Source organism: Bombus flavifrons, chromosome 9, assembly GCF_040668555.2.
Source record: "Bombus flavifrons isolate JBK064 chromosome 9, iyBomFlav1_principal, whole genome shotgun sequence".
NCBI classification, from domain to species: Eukaryota; Metazoa; Arthropoda; class Insecta; order Hymenoptera; family Apidae; genus Bombus; species Bombus flavifrons.
In genome coordinates, this window is record NC_138450.1 from 6,919,999 (window position 1) to 6,945,396 (window position 25,398).

At 34.0% G+C, this 25,398-nt stretch overlaps 1 protein-coding gene across 3 annotated transcripts in view; it reads right to left on the bottom strand.

Annotated features, from left to right (window-relative positions):
- LOC138183593 (lachesin) overlaps nt 1-12,387 on the bottom strand; it is a 164,145-nt gene extending 151,758 nt beyond the window's left edge. For all 3 annotated transcript variants that reach the window (XM_069120762.1, XM_069120761.1, XM_069120760.1), the window contains exon 1: nt 12,301-12,387. In XM_069120762.1, coding sequence (XP_068976863.1) covers nt 12,301-12,373 — 73 coding nt within the window. In that variant the 5' untranslated portion in view covers nt 12,374-12,387. The remainder of the gene's footprint in view (nt 1-12,300) is intronic.
- Between the last annotated feature and the right edge of the window lie 13,011 nt (nt 12,388-25,398).

Consider the following 25,398-nt stretch of genomic DNA (forward strand, 5'->3'; position numbering starts at 1 on the left):
TTCGTACTGTCTCAACAACTTTCCGACGAGATCTTTTCGCTTCGCACGCGTCTCGCTTCGCTTATGACAGTAATTAACCGTGGCACATCTATGATTGGCAAATAGCAGGATATTTGCTGGGACGATTTTGCGTTTGATTGCACCTAATTCGCAAACAGGGAGCCACTGTCAGTCGACGCATCACTGTTTGCACGAGAGCAGTTGGTATTAAACCGACAATTCGCCACTTCGCACTCCGAAATCTCCGCGCAAGAGATGGGTCGTGTGTGGACAAACACGCGGCTGCTCGTGAACACAGGCCTTTGGTTCGTTGAGAGAATCGAGGATCGTTTTCAATCATGTTAGGCGACGCCTTTTGTGCACTCGTTCCATTATTGTGAGTGATAAATTCTTTTAATTGAGAAATTGATGTGATAGATAATTTAAGTGGAAGAAGTAAAAATTTTCTTTTACAGAGTAAAAGAAAGTATCTTTTACAGTGGCTCGCGAAAGTATTCAGATATTTAACCATAGAAAACTTTTCTGAATCATGTGCATTACATGAAACTTTTGAAATCTTATTAGCATTGTCTCGAAACATGATTATATTGTGATTATCTAAAAATGTACACTGAGTATAACTGTAACCTGAATTTGTATCCATAACACAAATTGGAGCACAATTTTAATTGTAAATTTAATTATTTGTATTGTTGTAATCATCAAGACTATATATATATAATATTTTATATGTGTGTGATATCACAGACACATTAAGAAAGATGTTGATTAATTGGTAGTTGGTGCACATGGTGCACATTTTTTTTAGGAATTTGTTAAAACAGAATAATTTCAATGAATAATCTGAATTTAAATAGATTAGGTAACAATATCAGGCTAGCAAATCCTACGCTTATATGTATAATGAACACTGAAAAAAAACATATTTTATTATTCTGACATACATATGTATGTAATGTACATATTATGTATGCTAGATAGTTTAGATAACTTTTTGATAGTTTTGCAAATAATAATGTTCTATGTTATTTCGTTCATAAACAAACAAGAATAAACTATGGAAATCAGTTACAGTTCTAAAGTCAGGCAAACTATAAGAGCACATAACACGTTTCCAGTTACGAACTCTGCATCAAACGAGCCCCAGTTTTGTTAGATTACGTTAAATTATATATGAGTATCATGATAGTTCATTAGTGTAAACGTACGAAACATTTAATGAACAGAATGTATTTCTAGAATAAAATGAAATTCTTGTTTTCTAATAAACTACACATTTTTCTTATTATTAAAGAGTAATTATATTTGAATCAAATGTAGTAAGCATATACTAGGAACAAAATTTCATTTTTCTATGTGAAATATTTTAATACCATTCAAAAAGGTTTTTCACAGGAAATGTGCTTTGTATCCGAATTTTTCGTAAAGTTACTGTGTCATTATGTATTTAATTTGTCCAAGCATATATATAGAAATTATAATAAACAAAAATCATAGCAAGAGGTAAACCTAGGTCTATGATTTTGAATAAAGGAATGATAATGTTTAAAATGACGTTACAATATAATTGTATATTTGGAGGGAAAATAGATTAGATAAAGGTTCATGACCGTCGAAATTCAAGATTATCTGATAGTTTACTAAACTTATTAGAATATTTCACTGGACTCAGTTTAATGCAACAATAAGATTTATACTCTAAAGTCGCTCTAAGACATTTGTGATTTTAGAATCAAGATAAAGATCATTAACACTTAAATCCTTATCTAATTACTTATTTCTATAAAATTTCATAAACAAATTAAAAATTTTACGATTATAGAAACTATTTATATTTCTCTGAAAATTGTCTTATCTGAACAATTCGATCATCATGCTAACATTAGCAAAGCTTGTATTCTACTTCCTTCTGATGCGTCATTTCATAGAATAAAGTATACATCGTGCTCATAATGTGATCGAAAAAATGAAACACGAATGGTACAAAAGGGAAGGGACGGTAGATAACGCAAAAACGGCACGCGCCTCGTCCTAATGAAATATGCACCCTCGTTTCGATCGCGATCGACCACTGTCTAATAACTCGAAATACACGGTAAATCAAACACACCAGACACCGGTGTGTAATCAACGAATCAAATCGGTGGCCCTCCGTTCGCCGAAATCGATGGTGCAATTAATTTAAACGCTTCATCCTTGCCTTTCAGTCGCGTCATTTCGAGGATTGAAAAACCATGACGTGTAATGCGTGCATACGTCAACGTCTATCATTCGATGACGTGTTACGTTATGCGTGAAACTGAATTATCTAAATGTCGACATACAACGATTATTCTATTGTACTATATTCGAAAATCTTAGGGCAGTTATATTATATTTGTTTTAAAATCGGATAAATATAACTGATAGTAGAGCGATATTCTTCCATAGAAACTGAGAATAATAAGAAAGAGTCAGCTTAGAATTCTGCTATCTCAGCTAATCAAATTTTACTGTTTTAAATTCATAATTCATAAAGACATAATGGAATGATTTAAGGCTAGAAAGAACTTTTCGCGGGATATTACATTTCTAAATTAAGATATTAAATTTTATAATGTCTATTGAAGAATAAATAAAACAAATTGTGTAAGGAACTCATTCAAAATACTAAGATTAATATTTTGAAACTAAAAGTGTGGTACCCTTAATTGGCACATATGATAAAATCTAAATTCTCAAAATCTTTACTTGTACCACCACAACTTTCAACCAGCCATTTATTACTAACAATAATATTTATCACGTCGTTTCCGGATTCGGTTAGACCACACTTCTATTTAGTTTAGAGGGAACAAATCCTACTGCACTTTCATTTATCCGGTGTCACGGAAAATGTAAACCGGAATCCAAGCAGTAACCAGCTCGAACGATGTAATTCAACTGTTTGCACGTCAAGATTAAAGGGACCTCAGTGAGACGATTCTAATATTACTCTGTAAAAACGCGTTATAACGTTTTGACTCGAGCTAAAGCTCGCCGTTGTCTTCGATATCAGACGAAACGAAGGAAAACACCGTGCACCAGTGGAAGATGAAGATTTAAATTTTATAAAGACTCGCAAGACAGATGCGATGGTGTAAATTATAGACACCGATGGGAATATCTACCGGCTGAATAATGCATGATCTCACGTTCGTCCAGATTATCCGTCACATTTGTCTAATAAAAATATTCACATAGCGCCGACCACTTTTCTCATTCTTTTTACCTACCCTGTCCTGTTAATTTATTTTTGTGGAGAATCACGGAAGTAGCGGAGGATTATCGGTCTCATCTATCGCCGTTCTTCCAACGTGTCATGGAGGAAACGTTCATTGATGTGCCGAGTTATAGGTTGTTGTTTGTATTCGATTTATAGCGGTCGATATGGATTGTTTTTTATATTACGCATCAACGTCGACGAAGTAGATAAAGCGATAAGCCACGTTCTTGAATTGAATGGATCTTTCGTTTGTGAACGTAATTTAATTAATAAAAGAAGTTATTTAAATAACCTAAACGATTACGTATCCATGGTACCTAACAAATACCCTTAGAATTTCATGGAAGATTCGATTTGTGTTCAACTATATCCAACCGTCTCAACAAAATTGTCTAAAGTCTATCGAAAGACCTTTGAAATTGTCATACAACAACATCCAACAAGTTTAAGATAAACTTTCTTCCGTGGATACCAATAGTACACATTGTCAGTAAGTCGGAACACAACAAACTGAATGAGTGGTGCCGATGCACGGCGTCGATAAATCCGCCCTTAACCGTAAGTGTTCGTTTCGATTTATCGTGTAATCGCCATCTGCCGGTTCATTACGTGGCCGTGGGTTCGCGGCTAAGGACGAGCTTAGAGTCACGCGTACTCATACACATTCAAATGGAAACGTGCAAAGTCGGCATTGTGCCACCTGCGCTCTTTCTTTTCCTTAGTCCTCCTCCACCAACGCTCTAACCGTCTGAACCACCTCCTACTACACCTCTAACCGCGCGTACCATGGCAAGTATAAATTATCACGGCGGAAGTTAGTCCAACGAACTCTCCTTATCCTTTCGCGTGATAATAATTACTCTCTCTTTCTCGGCCGGTCGGCTGGAAATAGGTTCTTTAGTCGTCTGACGGGACACTTCGTAGATCGTGCTGGAGATCCCTCGTCTATTCGCGCCGGAACGATTATTCCTTACGTCCATCAGCCGCAGGGGGGAAGATACCGGCTCCGAATCGTCATTTAAATAGGAAATTCGAAGGTGACGATCGGTTTGGCGCTCGTTGAAACCGGTAAGTTCTGCTCCGAACTTGTTTACGTCTGTGGTACGTAGCTTGTGAATCTTTTGTAAATTTTAGATTTCACGGATCGAAGTAGGAGTTCGTGGTTTATGATGTATTCTTTATGATGTATTATTTTGTTTGTGCATATTACGACATTTGGTGCAACTTAGATATAATATAATTATTATATCTGTACCCAAAATTGAAACAAGCTGCGGATAAACGATGCCGCAATTGTTTAATATTTGATACTTTACGAAATAATATACTACTAACATAATTTACTAAAACACGCATGCGTTATAATTTAAAATTCATAGCTTATACCAAATATCCAAGTTTTATTATTTTATTAAAAACAGATATCCTAAGACTTCTGAGCTGGATTTAAAAGTAATAATTACCATTTAAATGCTGATTACGTAACGGTACATCCTTACTCTATCGATATTGAGTACTTTTCCAATTATAGAAATTTTGCGTCAAAATACACAAAATGTTATACATGGAAAATACGTACTTTTATACGCTCGGTGCAAAATGCGTAAGAAAATCATCAAAAATTTCACGCCTGTTCTACGACACAGACAAAGAAAATAAAATGTCACTGGTCATTTAAATTATTCTAAGATTCGATATAAGCTCAATAACAGCTACTAAGCTACGAGTTCGGTGAATATCAGAATTAAGATAAAATAGAGCACGTCGTAAGCTGGCATCGAGTTGTGCGAAAAGTTTGTAATTCCGGTTTAAAGCGGTGCCAACGGAAGCGTAGACATAAAATTGAAAGGATAATCGGAACAACGGCGAACGGAGGTTGATGCTCGCGAATTAGGAGCCACGGAGATACGGTGGCGCGCTATTATGCGCACCTTGCGGTGTAATCGGCCAGGCTAATGACTTAGCACCGAATTATCGCACGTCGCTCGACGTCCCCGTAAATCTACCGTTCTTGCTTCTCTCTAATTGCACGAACCTTATTACCCGGAATTAGTTACGAATTTCCTTCCAATTGCCGCGAAGAAGAAGGAGAAAAGGCCAGGTCAATTTAACATCCAATGCATGACACTATGTTACGTAATAGCCAAAAATATTAAGAATGTTTTGCTGAGCGAATATGACACTAGTTAATCAAACCATATTTGTTATTATTAACAACAAGTTCTGGAGTAACTATTGCTCTGTAGAATATTTTTGTGACATATGATTTAGCTACTCTACACTGGTTGCATTCAGTCGTTTAAAAAATGCGACTGATAAAAAGTTCCTGTACTTTTGTTACCTAGAGGCTATATAGAACACCAAATTTTTTATATATTTTTATGTTTACTTAAAATACAGAGCACAGAATCAAATTATACTTGTCTCCGAATATGTTTGTGACCATCTGTATGTTTTCGGGTGATGTTATACGAAGTGGCATTGTGAAATTATAGATCATTATAATCTACTAAATGAATTTTATATTATACACCCTCTCGTAGCTATAAAAGCTAAAACTATGTTTTGTAGGTTGCCCAATGGACTGATTAAAATATGACAGCGCAATTTATCGCGCTGGCAACTACTCTCGTATTTACGAGCTGGAAAGCAGATGTTCTAGCATTTGAAGTATAAGCGAAAGTCTGTATACTCGTGAGAGCTACAGCATGTTGGATGACCGCTCATCAACAGCAATTAACTAATAAACGCGACAGAGTCGATGCATCCAAAGAAGTCACTTAAACTTGTTTCCTAGTTCAGTTCTAAAAGTACAAAATCCTAGAAGAAACTTAATAAAACACTCATAATGTGTGTATAAAAGTTTTAGTTTGTTTAAATATTTTCAATAGAGTTAACTCTTTTTAACGATTCTTGTTTATCACGAATCTTTTACGATTAACTTCTTATAAGAATTTGAATAATTTGCGATTGAATATTTTTGATTGAATAAAAATAATAATGACTAAGGAATATTTATTTTTGTCTAAAAACAACATATGGATGTTAAATACGACGATATTCGTTTCTATTCACAAGGCTACATTTATAGACCGTTAAATTCCCGTTTTCGTGGAACTGGATATTGTACCATTAGTGCACAAATAAAATTGGAACATGCTCCCTCTTTACAATATAGGATCCATTACCATAGACTGTTATTTAGATATATATCACCAAACATCATTCAATGTCGTTAACTTCATCTTCCTCGGTATAATTTGTGCATATTTTTATTACATGCACCACATCCTCTGTGTTATTGAAATATTCAATTCTAATTTTGCAAACTCTACTTTATAGTTATACAAACATAATATATGAAAACCTAGATTATTCAGCAATTAATTCGATACTCTACACAAATCAACTAAATTTTCGAATTAACATTTTACTAAATACGATCACATTTATCCAATAAAATTCTCCCTGAAGCTATCTCTATATGAATATACGAATCAATGAACATTCCGCCCCTATATTACCAAGCAAATGAACATTTCACCAAACGTGATCACGTTAATTGAAAACTTCCCATAAAACAGTCTGCGTAAATACATGTATCAATGAATTTTCTAAGTACCACACAAACATTTTACTAAACACGGCCACATCAATACGAATAAAGCATTTCACGAACTTATCTGCAGCTACGTATCGAACAACACGATCGATCATGGGTCGATATTTGTCTCGTATTCATTCAAAACAATTCCAAAGCAGAATTGTTTCCAGTTAGATATCAACGTGATTGTTTATCGAGCATTCGGCTCTCCTTAGATTGCCTGGCCGTTAAATGAAATACGAGCGACAAAACTGGAGAACGAGAGATAATTTAGCGAGCGCGGCACAATCGTTTCACGATCGATGAGGAAACTAAATTTACAACGCGATCCTGCGGCGTCGACGTGGTGCGCGAGTCAAGACTGACGCGCATTTTATGCAACTATATACGAAGCAGTAAAACGGGGGTGGCGATTAAAGAGATCCAGCGTCACGATAAGATTTCGATCACCTCTCTCGCGCTCTCTCCAGTTCTATCGAGCGTGTCACGGCTCCGAGCCGTTCGTTTTTCTTTTTTTCCCCCCAGAAACGCTTACGTATTTCAGGAGGGTGACGTTCGAGAATGGATTGGCTCTGTTCGAAGCCGATCATCCTTCATCGGTTTTCTTTGGGATGAACAATGCCACGCGAGAAAATAGAGACAAGCAATTTTTTATGGGATAGGGTAGAGAATATCTTGAGGTTAATGCAAATTAAAAATTAAAGAATAAAAATATGTAATTAACTTATATGTATATGTTTGTCATCTTTCATCAGTTTCTAGGGGGATGCGACATGATAAAATAAAGTTGAGAAATTTTCCCTGTGTTAGTGAGTGTTTCAATACTAACGAGAATGAAAAACTAGAGAAACGAAAAAAGCGACATGAAAAATGTAAAGGTAAGAAATTCTCTGTGAGTTAGAGATTGTCAGACTGAAAATCGGTTTCTCTATGAAAACTATATTAATCTATTTTTTACCTAAAGCGATTTCAAAGCGAGGACCTAAATAGGATGAGAGTATGAAATGTCTTCACGTATTCTGATATGTGTATGATCGTATGATATACGTATGGATCGTAAATAACAGTTTATACTTCATTTCATTCATAAAACTTATGGAACAATGGAGTAGAACTATATTAATAAGTAGGAAAAATACGAAAAACAGATTAATGAAAAGAAATGAAAAATTTGATATCGATTAGTGTAATTGTAAATATTATTGCTGTGCCCAGAAACGATTAACGTAATCAAATAATACGTGGCATCCTACAATTGGTGAGAATATCGATATAATCGAGAAGCCAGTGGTTCTATATAAAAAAAGGGCAAGGATGGAAAATAGAATAAAATTTTTGTACCGAAGACGTTGTTTTCCATCAAATCAAGTTCAAATATTTACTTGATGCATATATATAATCATGGTATTTAATAAATCTCTCTAAAGGTATTATAGCTGTGTGCTTATGTTTGTGTTTATTATATTGGCTAATGCATAACGCGCAATGAAACAAGATATTCACGCACGATAAATTTTATTGCTTTAGAAATTATTGAAAATGTTTCCCCATTCTGTCGAGTACACAATTCTGCATTTCGTATTAAATTTCGAGGATATTAAATTTCGCATTATTTCACCAAATGTTAAAACAATCTTTCTTTTTAATTGCTCCACTTTTATAATTTTTCTAGGAAATGTAATTTAATTAATTGCAGATGACTCCATAAATAAAAATCGGGACATGGATTAGACAAATAATTAAAAGCAATTTTCTCGAAAACAAAGCCTGGTATAAAAAGATTTTATTTTATATTTTGCAGTGATGTTAGTTTTTGTTTATGCAAATTTTACTGTTAGTTAATTTGATATCATCCTCTTTTTGATTACACCACCAATTATAAAGCACCCTATATAGATTTCATAATATAATAAACTGAAAATGTAAAATAAAAGCATGATGTATAAGTCAAACTATCGATTTCGAACACGTGAGTGATGTACACATTTGAATAAAATTCACGAGAACGTGCTACTAGATAGTAATACAAAGATAATAATCTATGATTAAAGACACGTGAACGTAAGTAACAGAGTAGTTTACATTTATGAATAATTAAGCGTGCTTAAACGCTCCTTCCACAATTGAATTTTTCTAACCAACGCTAGAATAATTTTATTTTAAGTTTCCTATGAATTGCATTTCGTCATATTTTAAAATATCTTGCAGAAATAGAATCAGAATAGAATCAATAATAATCAGATTAAATAAATAATAATCAGATTTTGTCAGAAAATGGATCGACTTGTATTAAATCACGTGTAAAAATAAGAAATGAAAGACTTTAGAATTTGAATATCCGGAACCAAGTTAGATACTGAACGAGTTAACATGAAATCTGACAACTGACACTAAGATGTCGTCTTCCATGTGAATGAAAGATTCACAGACGTAACGAACTGCATGCGAACGATGAAGGAACTAGGATTAAACCCCATGTTTAATCATCTGCGGAAGTGAGATCGAGAGATGTTATGCTTGCAAATGCTACAGGAAATCCAGGAAATAGTACAGAATAAGAAAACAGGAAATCTTGCAGGATAATTGCATTCTATAACTACGTGATTAATCTTTTATACCCGAAGCACTTTGTGTAATTCCTAACTCGAAAACTAACAAAATAATTATATATGTTAGAACGATTACAAAGCTTAGAAAATTTTTATGTATTTTTTCCTTTAGTTTCTTCCTATTAATTGTTTCAATTTTTTTTATAGCTAATTCATCAAATGTTACAAATACTTATAGATTTGAAATTTTATTCAATTAAAATCCCAAAAGTTTTCGTCGTTTCGGAAAATACGAAGACAACGTTACATACATATTTTATTAATTATCACTTTCACGTTCACTAAAGATCATAGTCATTTAGAAATATATTAAAATCCTCCTCAACAGAGAATTGAAAAAATCCTACATTTTTAAATATTTCTTTTTATTAATTTCACCGAATATTATAACTACATTTAAAAACCTTTTAAAACATCTGAAAACATTTAAAAGTTTACACAGAGTTCTTCATTACTTCAAACGATCTTGTAAGAATTTTATCATAGTCCTTTACTTCCTTTTTATCAGCCATTACCTTCTTCATTTCAATTTCTCTACTAATAAATTAGATCCATTGAATATCGTAATTATTTACAAATATTTTGTATAAATAATAATTGAATTTGTAAAAATTCTATATTAAAAAACTTGCTACATAATTTCTTTATTTTCTTTTCACTAGCCATTTATATTTCATTTAAATTTCTTTACGAATAAATTAACTCCATCGAACATTCTATCACAAAAGTTTCAGAACCTTCTTTAACCAACATACCGCAAGTCATTTTTCACTACTACAAAAAATTCTACATATCCACCGGTAGTTTATAGAACACAGACCATAACGAAATAACACTCTTTGTTGTCGGCGATTAACTTCGTAAAATATGTATACTGTGACTAACGTGACACATAGATTATACAAGCAGCAGTAACCAACCACTCACTCCATCGTCTTCCTATGCTCCTTCGTTTAGACGTACTGTAACAAACCATTACAAACCAGCTACAAACGGTCAGTTTACGATCGTCGTATTGAGATTGTTCATAAGACACTCTCTATCGTGACCAAATGGACGATGGAGACGATTTGACACACAACGATACGTATCTCCTGTACACGTAAAATTTAGCACACGCTCGCTGGAAGTTGGCATTCAGAACTTAACACTGTTATATCGAACGTAAACACTAAAATATCCTAACTGCGTTATGACTTGTGGAAACGTTCGTAGTGTCCCTTTACGATTGGTCTTTTGATGAAATTTCAACAGAAACGCTATAATATTGCAATATACGAAATATTCTGTGCAGATAGTTGTCAATGATAGATTTGTTTTTTTAAATTGAAAGTGGTTTGATACGTGGTTCTATAGCGCACAGTTGTAAAAGAATTGAATGACAGGTTTCTAAAGACTGAACGCTTTGATACGTGGCCCTATATCATAAAACTATGAAAAAATTCAATGACACTTTTCCAAGGATTGAAAACTCTGACACATTGTTCTATAGGTACCATAAAATTGTGAAAAAATTCAATAGACAACTTTTCAAAAATTGGAGGCTTTACACGTGGGCCTATATCACAGAACACACATTGATTCTGTTGAAATTCTTTTCATACAAATAGTCTTATTCTGTGGTGATTCTTTGGATACAAGTATACTTTTTTGAAAAATTCAATAGTAATTTTCTAAAAATTGCTAACTTTTCAGGTTATCCTATAGTATGTTATCACAATCGTGACTTTTAAATGTAAACTGTGTTTTTTTTTTTAAAGAGGTATGAGACGTTAAGAAGCCAAATCGTATAACTGCACTTTTGAACAATTTTTAGCTGTACCTTAATTTTAGTAGAATCTAATTTAGCCTCTAATTTTACAGATGATGGTCAATTTGGCTTCTGCGTGGTACATATTCTAACAATTCGTTAGCATTGCATTTAGAGCCCCAACACTGATAATTAAATCGCGGATGTTTATGCAAATTCGTGTTAAAGCTAACTAAATTTGAGTAACAGTATATTTTATCTTCCAAATGTTATAATACACACATAAATTTTACTCTTGATGTTTTATGTATTTTTGAATCTACACCTCTGCTTGTCCGTTTTTATCTACTTACACTTGTCGTAAATGCATAGGTACACATACGAAGTACTATACTGGTAATCAACCATGTGTGAATCGAGTGAAATATATTATCAACGCGCCATTAAGCTTCTAAGAATGTTAACTGCAACACTAACCAAGCGTCAGAACGTATCTTTCAAAAATCCACATCTCACATCCAACAACTTCGGTTCTGATAACAATTTTCCAAGAAACTGTCATACCAAACGTCTACAACCGAGTCTCTATCAAAAGCACAAAATGCGCATAAACGTTCGAAGATGTTTTTCAAACATTCTCGCCAAGCGTCTGTTGATCATCGCCATCAGACAAATGTCAGCGAAGAAGGATCTCTTCACCTCTATCTCCCCTCAATCCACCAACAAAAGGCAATAGATTCTTCCTCTCGTATAAACGTGCTTTTACTTCGAATTTCGTTCTTCGAATGTATAGGAACACTCCTCGAGAACACTCGCAGACATTAACGAGCGTTTCCGCTCGTATACATTGCACGTCTCCGTTAACTATTCAAGTAGCTTGCAAACATTCGTGAACACTTGCGCGCTCTTATAACTGGCTTGTAAACGTACTTAACCATATTACAACGCGTTATCAAAATATTTTCTCAAATACTTTTTTTAAAAGAAATTCAAAGAGAAAGATATGACGAAAAAATGGTTCAATTTCACTGATAATGATAAAAGAATTTAATGCAAAAATGTATCGGCTGGTCAGGTGATGTGGTCGATTTACCTGAGAGCGGATCGTTCAGCGCGGATGCCCATGTCGCGATGCAGAGAACCGTGATCGCGAAAACTGGGAGCATATTGTTACGTGGACGACGCGGCTACGTCAACTGGCTGGTGTAGGACGAGCGTCCCGACGCTTTGCCGCCAACAGCATGACGCATGCGCGTCGCACCTGTGTGAGACTCTACCAAGAAAATATCGTAAAAATATCTGTTTACAATCGTCCCGGCGACCAGGCACGCCGACACGAGTGCCTCTTCAGGTCCGCTAGAAGCGAACAGAGAAACTCTCTCTTTGTCTTCCTGTGAACCGCGCCAGTAACTTTTCATGCTAATTACATCAACCGGTAATTGCTTTAAGATTTTCCTCTCTATATCTTCAGCCTTTCCACGTTCTAAATCAGCTGAAGTCTTAAAAGCCGGTTAATTGCGTCGGAAGGCCGTGTCACGGATTTTTCTGTTGTGACATGGAAACGCGAGAATGAAATATTTTAATCGAGTACGAGCTGGGCTAACTATGATCCTAATATGTAAACGGGATGTTTTGAGAAGGGAAAGAATATGTGGCGAGAATTTGATTTAGAGAATGAGATTTGGTGCGGTCCTAAGTTGGGTTTGCGTGTAACATGTGCTGTGAAATAATTTGTTGAATTTTTAGAGATTTCTTTTCTTTTTTCATCTAGAAGTGGAATCGGAGGATTGAATTTTAATGAAGGAATATGAGGGAATTTTTATATGTTTGAGAAATTATATTCGCAGCAAAAGTACATTGTGTCACAAAATAATTACTTCATGGAAACCGAAATTGCCTTAAAAGCAATTAAGACGAGTTTAAAATATAATGATATAAAGATGTGAACATCGTCGAGTAATTTTTTATTCTATTACCACCATGATAAAATAAATCCTAATCTCAACTTTGTTGCTTCTTCTCAATTCTTCTCCTTGTTACCGTTTATCCATTTATGTAACAGCCATTTAGAAAGGATTTAAAAGCATAAAGTTGTACAATTTCCTGTTTTCCTTATCCCTCCATGTATACGTAACGAAATTTCTCTTCAATTTCTGCGGGATCACCCGTTGTTTCGTATCGCGGTAATTAATTATCAAGTTGAAAACTGCAACAGCACGAATCCAACTTTTCTCTATCTTCCATCACTTTTACCGACGAAAGTTATTATAACAAGCTTTAAGAATTACTCATGCATTGATGAATATAAATTACACCGTACATTGAGAAGTTTAATCGAAGTTTACGAGAAGCTTTTCGCGCCACTATTATCGGCCGATCTCGAAGAATTCGAGACACCAAATAGACGAATAGTTTCGTCCAGCCAAGTTTCCCAGCTTAATTTGTCAACTGGGTCATTTCGTAATCGAAATTATTCTGTCGACTCATCGCTTCGCGAATTATCTCGTTTCGTCTATTGGCCATAGTGACAGAATCGATTTTTGATGAATATCAAGTTTATATTATATATATAACATTATTATTAATGTTAGTGTAGAAATGTTGAACTGCAGAATTTAATAATGAAAATTTCAACTCAAACTCATTGCACGTCAGAACTCATTTAATAATATAATTTAATAATGATATTTAACTCATAAAACGTTAATAATACGCACATATATTCAATGCTAAATTTAGTATCAATTTTAAATAAATCAGTAACATTTCATAATATGTCCAACAATAATTGTGATTTAATAATACTAGTAATATCTAGTAATAACTTGATTAAAATGCAACTTTTAGTCCGTTGGGTAAAACGGTTGCAAAACTCTTACTGAAAAATTCCAACTGTAATCCTAAACTCCATTCTCAACTCTGGTCTCGATTGAACTTTGAACTTACGCATGCATTTTCCCAACCATTTCTCCTTGCATATGCACACCCTTTCTTTCTCTACTTCTCAATCTTCTTCGCTCGACGTAGTAATTCCTAGAATGTCTACAATTCAGGAGTGTTCATCCAAAATCTTGCGCACTCGCATACCCTTTGTTCACATAATAATCTCGAGCACTTGGTCCAAACACTCTCCTTTCACACTTTTAACACTCCAGACTGAAAGTCGGATTTTCTATGCATCTTGTGACGCATGATTATAATGCTTTTTATGGCACAAGAATCGCTGCTTCATTCCTTTGTGTAACATCAAACGATGTTGTACTACAGATTATTAAAATTATTTAAACATCTATTGTTCTAATAGGAACCGACAAGTATGAAATTCCACTTTAAAACGATAAAAGTGATGTCGAAATCTCTAAAAACTGTCTAATAGTAAAACAAAAGTTGAGAGGGTTTTGAGAAAAAGATTTATAGAACTATCTATTTAGGTTAAAAATCATTTTTTTCTTCACCTCGTAAATATAAAACAAACGAAGTTTATAGGCTATTACATTTACCAATCCAAATGTAGCTATGAAAAAACTAGAGCTAAAACTCCTAAAATGATGTACTGAAATCACCATTTTGTTGTATGTGCTCCTTTTCGCGAAATCTCTTGAATTATTAATGAAACGTTACAGCTCTTTCGGTCGTATAATTTTTATGAACAAAATCCTCTTGAAATTTTCGTTAAAAATACAATTTTTGTAAAGAAAAAAGGTAACCAAGACGATCGAAATAATCAAAGATATTGCCTTACCAAATGTTATAATAATTATTTCTTATAAATTACCATGAGTGCTATTTATCGTGATTAAACAGTAAAGAATCGTTTCTACCATTTTTAAATGTATTTCTCTTCATCCTGTTTTCCTTGTCTACAGCTGGAAAAAGTTTCCATGCGTCCACAATGCTTTTATGACGTTGTTTATACGGAATATGCTGCGTCGTTTTGCCGCTTCATCTCGCTGTAATCGAGGCATTAGGCGCTGCACTATCGTATAAAGCAGCATATGTTTGATTATGTTCGTGTATATCGCGTCAGAAATCGTAATGACTGCAGAGGAAAATGAAACATTCCAGCCGTGCAACGGGGTCCGTGGAAAAGAGGATCAGAGGGAATCGAACGCGATCATTTATAATCTCCGTAAGGACGATGCTCGATACGGATATACAAGGTGAGTCGTAAATAAATCAAAAAAATAATTTCTTTTCTTGCAAGGAATATTCTTTTCATATTTGCCATACGTATTCTTGAGATTTTATTTCATTTCGTTACTCGTATTTAGTGACTTTTCTTCGTGTTCATTAATAAATTAGGACCATCGATATGTACGTATCTTGTTTTGAAAATCGAGTCTATACATATTAAAATAAAATGTGCGTGACAAGGATTGAGCGAAAGTCTATTAATTTTACGTATAATAAAATGAACTGACATAAATTAACGTTCGAGCTCTATATTCTGTCCATAAATAACTTTTAAGATATTGAACGCGTGAATAAAATAATGACATAGTAACATAGTTTAGAATATATAGCGTGAAAGTTCGTATAACGTGTTATTAATTATCATGTACCATACAACTATCATGTTTGAAGTAATGTGTTAGAACGTTATATTACTTCATTTTTCACCGGGTTTAATGAACTTCGCACGACAATTTACGCTGTCGTCGCAATACTAATAGTCATTAAAATTCTACGAAATATTAAACATTATATTCACTTGTAACACAAGTTTTCGAAAAATAAATAAATTATAGTAAATGAAGAAAATTGATTTTTGAAGCAACATCAGTTCCTAAGTACAGTTCTTGATATTTAGTAACACTTTATATACTACGTAAGGGAAAGATCCTTTATGCAATTTTTGAACGAAAAACATGAATGCGTACGAGTCACGCCGTTCCCTTATTTGTTCACACGTTGCATCTATACAATTGCTCGAAGATTTCAATGAAACTCAACGTGCAAAATTCTCTCTTTAAGAAAAATGAAAAAAGAATTGTATTCCTCTCTAGAAAATGTAATTTCTAAAAATCGATTTTTGTTTCCTTTTATATATCTTACTACACACGATCAAACATTGAGTTCAAACTAATAGAAATCAATGTCTCAAATAAAATAAGATACAAGTAATTCATCTGAGAAATATCTTTTACCGAAACTAGGATTGCACTCTTTGCAAAATTGTACTGTTCTAGACGATAGATTCTCTATCTCGCTAAGAATTTGACCTATTTATTCGAACCTTTCGCAGAATATTCCAAAAAATTGTTTAAAACTATCAGCACAATCTGTCTGTTACTTTATAGCTAGAATTTCAAACAGAAAATCAAATATGCACATAAAAATCAATATTTGCTATTCTTATCAAAAATTCGGGATTTCCGCGTTATCGCCCATTTAATTCCTCGCGTTCGGTGTTTTAAGCTTCACAAATTCGAAATATCCGCTTACGTTTAATGATTCGACACGTTCGATTCATTTAATTCATTTAACACAACAGAAAAATAAGTTCGACGAATACACTGTACATATTGTTAAATGTATCGCAACATTTTCTACGATATCTTCTTTTTTTCATGAAAACCGTGCTCGAAAATCCTTTAATTTACTTTCATACAAAATCAAATTGGTCCAATAAAATATAACGTGTTACCAGCGTAGAAAAAATACAGTACCTAAATTTTACTTTTTTCTTTGACTATCCGGGCGTTCGTGATCTCGAAAATCGACCACAACCGAAGCGTGTCGTCGAAATAAAATTTCGTTTGGTTATATTTTCGATCGGTGACGCAATCAATTCATGTGACCCACATTGAATGGAATATGACTAGAAGACGCGAATCAATTGTTGATCGGCCTTTGAAAATCTCGTCGTGGCCATAAATCCATTTGTTGCCGATAAATCCGAATTGCCGGGGTAAACACGCAGGCAGCAACAATAAAATACGAAGCAGCTTGCTGTGCGCATTGTTACGGAAAACGATTATTTGTTTTCGCTATTCCACATAACTTTCCCGCGCTTCGATGTGTCACAGAATTTTCGACCTCTTTTTTCCTTTCTCCGTCTCTCTCTCTCCCTCTCACTATTTTCTGTTTTTTGTTCTGATTTCCTTTTTCGTCATTCTACCTATTATACTCAGCGACACGCACGCCGCCATTCTATTTTGTCTCGTTGAAGCCAGTCGTGCGTATGATTTGAGGATCGTGCACGACCGATAGTAATCCTTTCGGTGACAATAAGTTGCGCGTGAATTTCAGTCTGCCGAAAAATAGACAGTTTTCCGGCAAGGTCAACACAATTGTTGGTGCGTTTCGATTTATAACAAATACTATGCTCGATGGTCAATTCACTCGGTCTGGTTAGTGTTTTTAATACATAACTATATTCAAATACATTAAAAAAATGTATTTGAAATTTTTTTATAATGTAGGTAAAGTAATACATGTAATATAATATATGACGCAACATGTCTTGGTAAAAATAAGTTAACGCGAGAAAATAATTTTTCGATATAAACGCGTTTAAAATTATGCGATTTGTGACGGGCTTGTTTATTTCGTTTCCAGCTTCATTACGTAGATTCAAGATTGATCAGAGTATGTGTAGACGTTACCATTAACGTAATAACTGTCTACTTTCATTAGTAACACAATTTTAATTGCGGATTGTGAAAGCAACAATTATTCTAGGAAACTGGGATTGGTCTTATTGCAAATAGCATACGTTTGCCTGTAAAAGAATATGAAACAGCCGAAATCGATTTTTTTTCACACCTTAAGCACATTTTACGAGAGCAGGTCACACATTACATAAAAGTTTTCTATAGCAACTGTTTAAGTACTTTCGTGAGCCACTATATGTACTGTAGGATTACATTGAATTCGCGACTCCATTACGTACCATTAGTGTGATTAAAGCAACGAATGTGCACCAGTCCGGCCTTAATAAATAATCCTAATAATTTCTCGTATTATGTCATCAACCCGCTTCAATCTCTAGCTATACGCGGCGGTGTTGATTTTTAAATGTTCCCCATAATAGTACAGCCTCGCGTGATAATTCAGCCTCGCCACGGATACTATACAAGGTCCGCGTGCTACTAGATGGAATCGCACCTCCGGCCAGATGTTATTACGCGCAATTGCTTTCACTTATTACAGGCACACAGTTCCGGTGGCGTACTTTTCCCGTAAAAGGGAAAACGCCCCAAATATGAGTTTTCTTCGATTACAGTCTACCTTCAGTGTTGTGACCAATGCTTAGTTTGATTACGTGGATATTCAATTTTGAGGTGAATGTTTTTATATTCGTTCTATTCGACTATTTTTATTGACTGTTTTAAATGTGTATTTCTGAAATAATGAATAATTCAAACACTCACTTTCTCTGTCTTCTCTCGTTGTGTCTAAGTTATAGGTCTGTTAGGTGAGAGCCTTACTGAAGAGACCACACTAGCAGATCTTGGACGAAATAAAGAATAATTTTTTCTGTGTTTTTTTCAGTTCATTGTTTACAGGTTGAATTCTATAACTTTTAGGACACATTGGCCCGCTCTAAATAGTTCACCAGCCTCTTGATTAAAATTTTCTAAATTATTTGAAATTCTAAGTTGTTTTTAATTGCATAATTGATTTAAAAGAATTGCCTTTTGCTGTTAATATAAAAATATTGTTAATATGATATAAATACTTCTTGTTTAAGTAGTATTTGATATGTAACAAGTATAGATTATAGTAGTTAGTTGTATAGTCAAGCATTCTATGTATACAGGTAGATAGATCGACATTAACGAAAATCGAATGGGACGCAGAACAATTTAACTACGTGAAATGCAGAAACTTTTAATCAAAATTGTTTTAAACCTATTTCAACCGGTATTATGTTCGACACCTCAATAAATGATAGTCATTTAATTTCTCTATAATTACTGCGTTACATACTTGCCTTTTATCTAACTGATGTTTATTTAAGCCTTATGGAAGTTTCATATAAAAATTTGTATATAAAAAATGTATATAAACTTTTGTAACTGGTTGCGTAATAATATATGTCCTATACTCTAGAAACATTTACAAATTGTTCACGATTTATATCCATCGTTTTGCTCAACCAGCATGAATAAATAAACATATTTATATTTAAGCGCATTTCCTATAGTTTCCGCGATCAGTAAGAACTACAAAATGCTCTTATGACATAATAACGTGAGCTTTAAACATTTCGCGTGTCGGTCATGCCGATGTAAAGGCATTACATTCGCGATCTAGGCACAGCGTTCCACGAGTTACTAAACACGCCATACTATCATTAATGCTGTTATGCATGCGGTATTATTTTATTTGCATGATCTTACGTACACTGACTCATCATTTCGGCGCAGACAACTTAGTAAATCGCGAATTTATTCTTTTCCGTGTCCATTGATTTGCAAGCAGCATTACCAGAATATCTATTACTGGTCGAAGATCTAATGCATTTTTTAGTCTAAAACAATAATGTTCCTTTATATTGGAAAGGAAAAAATTTTAACTTGGAAATACGGTGATGTTACGTGCTTCCTTGGGAAGTAAGAAAATGGTCGGAGAAATTTAGAAGTAACTTGAAAACAACGAGTTAGCTAGTTAAAAAGAACTTAGAAACTGAGCGTAGAAAGCATGAAGTTGGAGATAGAATTAAGTGAACGTAGACGGTTGCAATACAAGTTTAATTAAAAAGCAACAATGTTTATGCTGACTTTAGCTTTATTTAAGTATACTTCTTGCTTTCGAGGTACAGATGATTTAATCTAAAGCTGGAAGCTACATTATTATTAGAAATAAATCACGTTCAATTAATCAGGTAACCAGTTCGAGGAAAAAAAATATTCCAAAAACAAAAAAATATCAAAAATAAAAAAAATATTCGGACATCTTTTATTATTGATTTGAAACGCAATAAAATGTTTAAATTTACTTAGAATAGAAAATTTAAAGAAAATATATCTGTATAATAGAAAACATATTTTTAATCTGTTTAATAATATATTTCATATTATTGTGATAGGCAGAGAAGGTCACTAGTTCATTTCTATTTTTAAGAACGATTATTTGGAAATAGTATCGCACAGTCGACAACTAGAAAAATTTCAATATGAAGCAGATAAAATCAAAATTGAAGGATGCCAATTTAAGATGCCATCTTTGAAAGACACGTTTAGCTATTGTTAAAAATAATTTCATATTTAAAATAGAGATGATAAATATGGAAAAGAACCAGCAAAGTACTGAGGGAACGATTTATTAATCCATCTGTAAACTTTGATAAAGGGTTGTAAAGGGAGTCACCTGAAGGGGTTGGAGCCTAAGTACCTATAAACCAAATAATGAATTTAGCATAAAGTATATTAATGTTCCAAATGAAATTAACGCCAAGGTGTATTAATGAAATAAGTGAAAATTTGAAAGGAATGATATTCATAATGGATTTTAAGGAAGAATCTCTCTTATAACGAAGCAACAAACCAGAGTATACGTTATTCTGGACTGTACGTAAAGTGGTATAGCAATTTAATAAAATATAAGTAAACTCATTTACCCTAACCACTGTACAGAAAGTTCTATCCTATCCCATTAAAAATAATTCCAAGTATTCTCTGTACAATTTATTTTAATAATAACCTGACTATTCCAGTGGTTTTGTACTTTATACCATTAACAATTTCTCTGGCTTTATTTTTTGTCATTGTCAATAAATTACTCTTCATTCTGGATGCCTAATAAAATTAGAAAGGTATCTATCTACCGGTGGACAAAAATACCTATTTTCCAAAAACAATCTTTTCTTCCTTTCTATATTTCTATTTTCACTGACATTTTCAATTACAGAAACGAACAAACGAAAGCTTAAAAGGTAAACTGTACGTAGAACACATTCCAACTTTACAAGACGAAACGTTTCACTGTACGTTAACTTGCAAGTCTTGCATGGCTAATTAGCTTAATAAAAAACCTACGCCTCGTCTTGACGTACTCTGCAAAATTTATTCATAAGAAAAAGCATCGGGCCGCTTAACCGCCGAGTAACTTAGTCGAAGTTGAGTAGAGAGGATTTATGCGGAAATCTTGGAGCGACCCTCGTGCTACCTTCTCGAACGTGTAACGATCCTCTTCCCGAAAACAACGAGCTTGCGTTCCCCCGAGTTTAACAAGATTGTCGCGTGCACATTGGTGCAAGGCACGTGGTTCGGTACGAGTGTGTTCTCGCGGTCGGATCCTCGAGACGCGGCGGGTTCGGGCATCGACGCCAAAAGCTGCAAGGATCGATTTCAATTTAGCGGCCGTTTAAGCGTGCACGCTCGTGGCTAACGAGCTTTCGAAAGTCGTAGATAGCCGACAAGTTGGCCTACACGGACGGCCGCGGCTCGGAACCACCCTTCGGAACTTGCCGCAGTCGGCCGGCAAGCATCGCGAGCACACGTGTAACACGACACCGATAACTCCCTCTACATACCTATAGAATGTAGTAGGTAAGTGCACTAATATACAGGGTGTGATAATTATTTAGTATAGTATACAGCTAATCGATTTCAATGACTCACAAGTATAGTGGCTACAAAAGAAATTGCCATCACGTTGTATTTATAATAGAATTTATGCATCAATTAATTAAGTCTAAGCATATTATATGCTTCGTACTATTTTTAGTAATACTTTCGTACAACCATAAATGTTTAGTACCATGGCAATGAGATGTAGAGCCTGATAAAAGAAAAACTCTGTATTGGGAAAGTAGGTTATTATAATAATTACTAATGAGAGTTAATAATTCTTCCGAGTGTATGTTAGATCACGTGAAATAATTCGTAGTTTTGCGGGAGGAAATTCCAATGACATATAAACAGTATTTTGCTACTGCTTTGACTTTCTATCTCTGAGCACGGGAGTAAAGATAATATTCATAGGTAGGTTCATAGCGGCCGTTGAATATATGCGGAGACACAAATGAGTTCATAGCGCTTATTGAATGTATGCGGGCACAGAAATGGCTTCATAGCGCTCAAAGGGTTAATCAATTAACGAACATACAGGAGACATCTTGTTCAGTTGCTTGATAGGACTTGAGAACTTTTATTTTACCGAGCCATTGAACATTGCATAGTTTGTGATCTCTGTGAATTTGAAGAACCATCAAAGAGCTGTGTTAATTCAAATAAGGAACCTGATTGATATGTTAACATTTGGCTTGTTTTAATCATTGATCTTTACGAATTCAGGCTTTAATATCTTATGACGTTTCATCTACTAAAATATGTATGTGTAATATACACTTTATGAAAGATGTCATTGGTAGAATAGAAGAAGATTGTTGCGTTAAAGGTTGAAATTTAGGTCTGAAGATAAGTTACATTTAAAAATATCGATTTTTATATTTCGTTGATTCTTACAATCATAGAATTTGTTTTATGAAAATGAAGCATTTTATGCTTTAATACTATAGATATTATTCTCAAAAAAGATATAAAAAAGACTAACGAAGCAAAGCTCGATTTACAATCAAATGCATTCGAATTATTTAATTATAAATTTCAAATGAAAAGTTTATTTGATTATGACAAAAGAGAGCGTATAGTAACAATATAGAAAAGTATTACCATATTACTAGTAATGTAACTTCTAAGCTATAAAACATTGCACAAAACGAAAGTAGAACATTATACGCTTCATGTTATTTAGATATCATATGTTTGGCAGATTACTGCTCGAGATATACTACTTACGCTGTCGCGAAAGGCGATGCTCACACTTATCTCAAATAAAGGAATATTAAGTTTAACTGCTGAAGTCCTCTTGCAAGAAGGTAAAAACCAGCACAATATCTCAATCACAAAAATTTAATCGTCACATTTATTTGTTGCAAAATTAATAAATAAAAAGGAACAAATCACAAATATGTTTTCCAATTTATAATGTACATGTTTCACTAAATACTTAATTGGCGGTCAATAAATTTTTATCGAAGTTTCGTATGTTTCCTAAAACAATAAGACCAAAAAATTATTTTTAGGATTCTCATTAGAGAAGTCGCGAAACTTATACTATAAAGTTCCTTTTTACGGTTTCTTATTCATAATGAATCGCCAATGAATTAATTCTAAACCTACTCAACTATTCCGACGCCACTCAAAAAACTCTACTCTTCTAAAGGATCGTGTTGTTACTTTGTAAATCGAGCAATTTGCGAAGAAAAATTCCGTGTCTCGGTCAATTTCATAGACCGCCCATGTGTGCTTATTAAAATAGAACACCCTGTACATATGTACGTAGTTTAGTACATAGATACACCGCACGATCTTGTGGTAGCGGGCATTGTTAACGTCTAGAAAGGATAAGAGCACCGTGGAAGGTGGCCAGGGACTGTTTTACTGCTTTTCCAGCAGCGATGGCGACGGCGAGTCAATGGTATGGCGTGCGGTTCTCCCCGCAAAGATTAGAAAGAACCGTGTATGCAGCTGAGGAACAGATTTACGTTCGGCAGGTAGATTGCACATTATGGTCGACATTTTCTACGGGCACGGTTTCCGTGTGGCTGGAAGCTCCTCTTTCTCTCTCCCTTTCTTTTTCTTCTTCGACACTCCTCTCGAAAACGATTTGTTCTTTAGTACCACCGAATGAGATATTATGGCGATTGCCACTGCTCTGTATTCTCCTAAATTTTCGTAGATTCCCTTACATTCTCCTACGTTTCCAATGATATTCACATTTTTAAGTTTGATTCATACGTTAGTTTTTTGGTAGACAAATTGATCAGTTCCACTTTTTGTCAATTTCTTAATTCTATTGTCTGAATATACGATTAATAAGCTGCGGATTTATTTGCAAATTTATATTTTTCAGAATATAATTAGAAAAGTAAAACCTTGGTAGAAAGTTGCTTTACCTGTCAAATATTATAGAAAGCGCTATACCTTGAGTATTTTATATAATTTTGTGTATCATGTACATTGTACAGAATTTTACATCTATTGTAATTAGAATTTCTACAAATATATATATATATATATATATATATATCATAGTCCAATTGTTATACAGGGCGATTTTAACACGTGGCGAGTAGAGTTTCCAAGTAACAAATAAAGCATATTATTTCTAAAGCATATTTATATAACAGTGGATTCTCGTGATCCTTTGTGAATTCTTCGCTGTTGACTCTCGCAAATGAATTCATTACGTCTATTGATTACGATATACAAATTCAGTATCCATATAGATATTCCAGTGTACAGAGAATTTAATTATATGTATATAATCTGTGCTCTACGCCGGACAAATTTTATACTCGCGAGATATTGAATTGTTCGGAAAGTTCGCGGTGTTTCTGACAGCCGATACATTCAATTACGTACGTGGTACGATTGAAAAAGGATTATTTATTATGAACTTCTGTCAAATAATAAAATGTTGAATAAATAATTATTAAAAAACAGGATCGATCAAGAAAAATGTGCTTTTTAACGAGACAATCAGTATGAAATGTTGCACAATTTAAGAATAGTTAAGAAACCATCGGTTAATCTTTGTAATTTTCATAGAGCTCTTTAATTTCAGCAAAAGATCAAATCTTCATTTTACTAGAAATGTTTTTTCTTATATTATCCTCATATTTTAAAATGTTAATAACTAATCTTGAGTATTTATATAAACAACACTAACGAGGAATTGCACGACACACAATAAGCATTCATCATAATTAAGAATGTTTCGTCAGAGATTTTTCAAAGGTAGGATAATCATAGTCACATAAAGCGAGATTCAGCGCATTATAATATTTCATTTGTGTGTTTTTAATTTGAGAAGTTAATACCGCGAAATCTTCTTTCGAGATTACGATTTCCCTTTGAAGTCTGCGCCGATCTGCTATACTGATGAAAGGAAAATTAGTACGATACGCGAACACACAAAGGAGAGGAGAAAGAATTGATAATATGGGAAATATAAAACCAGCCTTTTATTCGCATAAAATCTTTCCATCACGCTACAGAACATTTAAAAAATATCATTGTACAGGCACGCGTTTCGAAAATCTTTTTCACAACTCGAATTCGAGGGCGCATTTACTTATAATTATCTGAATATAAAATACTCGGTTTATTAACATTCGTCAGAGCGTCTCTCGATAACAGTCCACCGCGAAAGGAACTAACGGACGTCTAAACTT